This window comes from Hipposideros armiger, unplaced genomic scaffold (assembly GCF_001890085.2).
Source record: "Hipposideros armiger isolate ML-2016 unplaced genomic scaffold, ASM189008v1 scaffold_226, whole genome shotgun sequence".
NCBI lineage: Eukaryota > Metazoa > Chordata > Mammalia > Chiroptera > Hipposideridae > Hipposideros > Hipposideros armiger.
Genome location: NW_017731576.1, coordinates 243,068 through 250,315, shown reverse-complemented (window position 1 = coordinate 250,315; position 7,248 = coordinate 243,068). Strand labels below are relative to the sequence as shown.

At 49.4% G+C, this 7,248-nt stretch overlaps 1 protein-coding gene across 1 annotated transcript in view; it reads left to right on the top strand.

The window, feature by feature from the left end:
- The first annotated feature begins 268 nt into the window (after positions 1-268).
- The window catches only part of SLCO2A1 (solute carrier organic anion transporter family member 2A1), a 96,063-nt gene continuing 89,083 nt past the window's right edge, over positions 269-7,248 (top strand). Inside the window, exon 1 of the mRNA XM_019654581.1 lies at positions 269-1,024. Coding sequence (XP_019510126.1) covers positions 929-1,024 — 96 coding nt within the window. The 5' untranslated portion in view covers positions 269-928. The remainder of the gene's footprint in view (positions 1,025-7,248) is intronic.

Here is a 7,248-nt window from a genome sequence, read left to right as displayed (position 1 = left end):
CCACCTCTCCACCTTGTTACTGGCCCTCCTCTCCAGAGCAAAGAACAGTTTAAATATAAATCAGTCCTTGACACAAACAGAGCCTCAGCGAGTCTCAGAGCCATCATCGGAACTGAGGGCCCAGGTTTTCTTTCGGCGAGTGCAAACAAGCAGAGGCGGGCTCTGTAAAACTCCCGACTACGTCGGGAAGGGCGCCGGGGCTCCCCACTCCTCTAGAAACCCCGGCTCTCCTCCAACCCCCCTGGCTCCCTCCCGTTGGCTTCTTCCAGCGCCCCTCGGTCCTCCTCTTGCCCCCGTGCCTCTTCCGACCGAGCCTTTCTCCTGTCCCTTCAGTCGCTCGCCAGCCGGTTCCCGCTCCCTACTCCTCCGCTCCGCCAGTACCCCCGGTGACCCCACCCTCTGCAGCCTCCAGCCGCGTCCAGCCACTACCTCCCTTCCCCAGGGCCCGGCACTCCCCACTCCCTCCCGGCAGGCCGGACCTTCTGCAGAGGCGGGTCAAGCCTCGCGGGTCCAAGCTGTGCTCCAGGAGCGGAGACACGGCCCTGGGCCGGGAACGAGGTCAAGCGCGTCGGGCTCCCGCGTCACACCTGTCCGAGGGGCATCAGCGGCGGGGGCGGGGGCTCGCAGTGCCTTAGACGCCCGAGGAGAGGGAGGAGGAAGGGCGCGTTTCATCATTGGTGGTGGCGGCGGCCACTTATAAAACTTCTGGGCGCGCACTCTCTCGCTCAGTCTCTGCGCTGCGCGCCTCCTCAGGCCATCGCGGCCACTCACGCCACCCACCGGCCCGGCCGCACTAGCGCGACGACCCTGCTTACCGGGCCTCCCGCTCCGGGCCCTGCCGCCGCCACCCCGACGGGGCTGGAAGGGACGCCGCCCCGTGCTGCTGCAGTCGCCCTACCCCGCGCCGGCCCCGCTGTTGCCCGCCACCATGGGGCTCCTGCCCAAGCCCGGCGCGCGCCAGGGCAGCGACGCCTCCTCGGGCCGAGCCGGCCGCTGTCCCCGCTCTATCTTCAGCAACATTAAGGTGAGAGGAGAACCCGGGACTGTCCAAGCCCGAGCCGCGCCGGGCACACTTCCCACGGGGCCCCGGGTGTCGGTGCTGCGAAGCCCAGGAGGCGCTGGGTGCGCGGGGGGGCCCCCTGCACCGCCCTCGGTGCTGAGCTCCGGGACGCATGCCCGGGCCCTGACACCGCGGGCCACAGGACGCCTGGCCAGGCGTGAGAGTGCTAGGAGTGTGTGTATGTGTGTGCGCGCGCGCTCACACGCCCTCGTTAGTGTAAGAAACACGACAATGGAAGTACCTGTTTATCTGGCCAACTCTATTCAGATAGTCCTGGCACTGGCCCAGGGAACTGTCTTGTTCTTTGATTGAAAAAGAACATCTCGCCGGGCCCCTTTTTAGCCTCCGGCCGGCAGTTACTTCGTTATGGCGGTAGGTTTGGGGGTGCCGGATCTGGTACCCTGTCAGGGAACGCTGTGGGCCATGTGAAATGAAGGAGCTCAGAGTCCAACTCAACTGCGATGAGTGGTAGAAGGGATTTTCCCCTTCCCCAGGCTTTCCTCTCCCCCAAAAGCACCAACGTGGAGGCTCTGCTACCTCCCTGCCTGCAATGTTCAGAGTTCCCCAGAGGCTGGCTACCAATTTTGTGAGTTTGGACCAGCTTTCCTGGTCTGGCAATGGCCTCGGGAAAGCAGTGGGTCCTCACAGTCTGTTCAGTAAGGGCTAGGCAAGTTCTGGGGAGTGGGTGAAGAGAAGACGGGTGTAGGCAGGTGGTTTGTGGGGGCCCCCTTCTTCAGGGGGTTCGGGATACTTTCCCACCCCGTCACTTGTATAGGAGGACCCAGAATGGTTGAATCCACACTCGGGCTTTTTTGCGTGTCCAGGCTGGCCGCAGCAACTGAGAATGCCCTTCCTGAGCGGGCAGAGCTCCTGTGCTGAGGATGTGGGAAGTTGCAGAACACACATCAAGGCTCCTTGGGGTCAGGGTGGAGACTATTATGCGGAGTGTTTCCCCCACCCACCTACAACCATACCATCAGGTGGGGCTAAGTAAAGCCTCCAGTGGCACGACTACGGGGAGCCCAGAACATGGAGCAGGAGGATGGGGATGTATGTGGGCTGGTTATGTTGATGTCCAACAGAAAGGGATCTGGAGGTCACAGTGGACCCCACCTATATGCGTATTCATATTGTTAGCAGTGGCTCTGGGATCCCCACTCCTGCACTGCTCTCTCCCAATGCCACATGAATAATGGCTAAATTGATGACATGGTTGGATATAATTAAGACGGAAATTTTGAGATCATTTAAGATAACCCTCAAATCTTCTCACCTTTGACCAGACCTGGAGGAGAAGAGTGTGAGGTTTTGGGCGCACCATGTATTTAAAAGAGACTTGGAGAAGTCTCAGCAAAGAATTGTGGAAATTTTGATGTTTGGGAGGGAGCCGTGGTGGGGAAAAGTTTGGTGGTCTGAAAAGAGGAGGGAGTCAGAGTGGGGGCAAGTTCCTCCATTTTCACTGAGAAGGGCAGGAGAGATGGCTTATCACAGAACAGGTTCCTGACAGGGTAACCCCGAATGAGATTGGTCCACTTAGACCCTTCCTAGGTCCTTAAGTAAATGAGTTTTTGGCAGCAGTTTCTTTGAAGATCTGTAAAAATAAGACAATATATCACATGCTGATGATTTAGCCACACGTGCTTGAGGCCTGGGCCCAGGCCAATTGGCCTCCTAAAGTCTCATACCAGTTAAAGAGTTTTTCTTAACTGTAAAAAACAGGTTTTCTTAATCATTGCCTTTGTTGATCCATAGTAATTCTAAAACCCGAGTTTGGAGAGACTTCTACGTGGCTTCACTTAATCAGCCTGAAACCAGGTACCAGGTTGGCTATCTCAAGGCAAATCTGGGGTCTGGAATTTCATTAAACTCAAGCCTTTTTTTCTGGGGGTGGTGCTGGCTATCAGGGGGCTTTGTTGTTTGATGGGAGATTTCCTCCTCCCAATGAGACTGCCTGCACCCTCCCAGTGGGATATGGACTATGCATGTGACATTTGTGACATGTGGAGGATTAGGGGACACTCACTCTGAAGACCCATCATTCTTCTAGGTTCCTCATTGCTGGGATAGACTAACCAATTGACTTTATGACTTTTCTGCAAAACCCCACATACCATACGGCTTAGGGAAAAGGGATAAAGCCAGGGGACAAAGATCCAAGTCGCATTGTAGCCTCTTACTAACTAGGTGACACAGGGAAGCGTGGCTCACCTTTCCTGGGCCTCAGAGTCCTTACAGGAAAAAAACAGGGTAATACGAACAATTTCCACTTTGTAGGACTCCATAAGGACTATGTGGGATGCGGCAGAGGAGAAGGCTTTGTGAACCATGCTGGGCTCTCTAGGATTGGCATCAATGTGAGGCTAGCTCTTGCCTCAACGAACAGGACAGCACTTTCAAACATCGTTTAGGAGCTAGTGTTCCACCAATTATGGTTAATAGTTAAGAGAAACTACAGTTAGTAATAACAATGTCCAAAGTAATAATAATAGTAGCTAAGAGTAATGGAGCTGTCTGAATGTACCAGGAACTATGGAAATAGTTTACCCATATTTAATCCTCATTACAATCCTATCAAGTACATACTATTACTGTCCACATGAATGACGAGGAAAACACGTCTTAGCGATGTTGGTCTCTTGTAAGTAGAGACATAGCCAGAAAGGGGTAGGTGGGAAGAGTATAGAGGAACTAGGTATATGAGACTCCAAAGCTGGAGACCCGAACGGCTGTACAACCTGGCCCTCACCATCACATGGTGGTGCTCCACGGCGGGTTAGCACGGAGGATACCATGGGTGTGTCTGTTTCCAGTGCTCAGGGCTTCCTCCAGGCCCTGGTGACACACGCATCCCAGCCATAACCAGGGGGCGCTGCAGTGGCTACGGCATAGCTGCTCCCAACTACTAACAGGCTCATACCCTTTCATTCTGCATAACTGTTATCTAAAAAGCCTGGTGACTGTCACTCTAGGGGTGCGTTTTTTTCCTACCTCCTCTTGCAGGAGTAAATACGTATAATCGTAATTAATCTGGAGACAGTCGCCATTGTCTCTGGCTTACAAGATTCCTAAGGAGTAGAGGGCCGGCTCACCAATCATGGTCAGAGCAGTTCAGCACCCAGAACTCTAAAATTCTGAATTAAAAACAGGTTCATTCAAACCAGTAGTTCTTTAATTTTTGGGTCTTCATAAGCTGTACTGTACAATGCTCAATTGTTATGTCATTCAACGACATCAGGTTCATCTGTTTACTGAGCTAGAAACATAGTATGTAGTTTCACTTTTTAAAATGCAACAGCTGTGCTGAAATTTTTTTATCATTAACACTTGAAATAATAAAATAGGCTTCATTTATTAATAAATGTTTCATTTGATTTAAAAAACAAACAAAAGCACAAACAAAAAACAGGTTCATTCAATGATTATGGGGGCAGGGGTGGGGGAGGTAGGAGGAAGCCTTTGTGGTTAACATATCCTGGCAGCCTCACAGAGATCCGTTTCACCTTAAAATGAGACTTTGGGGCCAAATTGAGGTTATCTTATAAAAGGAATGGTTCATTGGTTACTGCTGCCCAAATTTCAGTTGCTCACATACCCAGGGCCCTGGTGCAGTGAAACAATGTATATCCAGTCAGTGGGGAAAGTCCTGCGGGGGTGGAGAGCTAGGGAAGAACAGTGAGAAGAAAAGAATGGACAAATCTCACAGCTTGGCCTGAGTTGTCCCGGTGACCTCTGACCTGAGAGGGAGGCCCAAAACTGAGGGAGAGGTACTTGTCCTGCCCTGCGACCATAACTTCTGGAGGTCCCTGAGCCCCAACCATAGGGAGGCACCTTGGACTTAACCTCTCAGTTTCCAGAGGAAAGTGCTATTTCCCAGTAACTGCAACTCAGGAAAACTGTCTCAATTGAATCTCCTGGGCCAAGGAATGCCCATGAGTTAAGACATGCCCACTCCTCCTCAGGGGTGGTGTTTCTGTGACACTGAGGACAGCGTTTCTGTTTTCCTGGCATCTGTCCCTGCCTTGTGCCGCTTGAGGGGGTTGGCAGGAAGAACAGTGGAAACTGGTGGGGTGGCGTGGGGAGTCACAGGTCACTCAGACCTTCTCCTCCTGTGATGATGCTCAGAGCCTTTCTTAGCTTTCATTTTTCTCTCCTGATGATGAATTTGTGACCTATGCTGCCACAGTACAAATGGAAGAGCAACTTATGTCTAACAATATAGATAGCTCATTTCTACTCTGTCTAATCATTCTCTTTTGTCTATGACAGTGAGTCCTTTTGTTCCCATTCTGGGAGACCTAGATGTTGGGATGGGAGCGTGGCTTCCCCTAACCTTCTCCTGCTCTGTTTGTGGAACAGGTCATGGTCCACACAGAAGAATGTGGGTGGCCCCCCAAGTCCAGACCTTGCCTCTGCTTGTTCTCCCTCTTTGCATCCTTGCTTGGTTTTATCCTGTCCTGGATTTTTAACCATTTCCAGCCCTTACTTCACCCCCCTTTCTGCCTGTGGAGGCACTGGCCTGCAGAGAGCCCCAGTTCCATCCCAAAGCTGGAGAGATAGTAATGGTGGAGCTGAGAAGCCAAGGTGCGCCTGGACAGATGGGCCCATCAGAGGACCTTTGTGGAGCTGGGCTGGTTTGGGCCTCATTCTGTGTCGTAAGTTCACTGACATGTACTTGGGCATTGCATTCTCAGTTTCCATTGAGGAAGAATGTAAAGACATAGCTGTGTGAATTTACACTTGCCTGTACCCCACAGGACCAGCACAGGTGGGTTGTCACTACAATACTTAATTCCCTTATGAGGGACCGTGGCAGAAAGCTGAGTTCTTAGTACCAAACAAAGCTTGATTTATTTTGAGGTGTTTTTAAAAAAACAACAACAACTTCCTGTGTTGAAACAATTATAGATTCATAGGAAAAAAATAGGACTGAGAGGTCTTGTGTAGCCTTCACTCAGTTTCTCCCCATGATTCTATCTTATATAGTACCCATGGTATAGTACCCAAAGCAGGAGATAGACATTGCTCTAATGTGGTGTATAGTTCCATGCTGTTCTATCACATGGAACCACCACCCTACTGCTTCAAAACACGGAACTATTCCATCATCACGATCGTCTCCACCGTGCTACTCCTGTATAGTCACGCCCATTCCCTTCCGGCTACCATCCCTAATCCTTCGCAGCCATGAACCTGGCCTCTATCGCTATAATTGTGTCATTTTGCGAAGGTTATATAAATGGAATTATGCAATGTGTGCCTTTTGAGTTTGGCTTTTTTTCATTCAGCATAATGCCCTTGAGATCTATCCAGGTTGTTGCGTGTATCAATAGTTTATTCCTTTTTATTGCTGAGTAGTATTCCATGGCATAGATGTACCATGCTTTGTCTAACCAACCACCTATTGAAGGACATTTGGGTTGCTTCCAGTTTAGGGCTATTACAAATAAAGTGGCTGTGAACAACTGTGTACAGGTTTTCGTGTGGACATAAATTTTCATTTCTCTCAAGTAAATGCCCAGGAGTACATTTGTTGGGTCTTATGGTAGTTGCATGTTGATTTTTTTAAAGAAACTGCCAAACTATTTCCAGAATGGTCATACCATTTTATATTTTCACCAGCACTGTATGAAAGATTCAGTTTCTCTACATTCTTGGCAGAATTTGGTGTTGTCACAACTTTTTATTTTAGTGATTCTAATACAATAGATGTGTAGTGACATGTCATCATGGTCTAAATTTGCATTCCCCTAATGGCTAGTGATGCTGACTATCTTTTCATGTGTTTGTTTGCCATGTGTATATCCTCTTCAGTGAAATGTCTACTCATATTATTTTGTCCATTTTCTAATTGGATATTTTTACTATTGTTTTGAGGGTTCTTTATAAGATACAAGTCCTTTGTTAGGCATATAGTTTGCAAATCTTTTCTCCTAGTCAGTAGCTTTTCATCCTCTTAATGGTGTCTTTCACATTTTGGATTCTGATGAAGTCTAATGTATCAATCTTTTTATTTTCCGGATCCTGCTTTTGATGTGAGGTCTAAGAACTCTTCACCGAGCCCTAGTCCCTGAAGGTTTTCACCTAACAGTTTTATAATTTTGCATTTATGAGTAAATCTATGATCTGCTTTGACTTACTTTTTGTAGAGGTATGAGGTTTAGGTCAAGGTTAATTAATTTTTTTTTTTT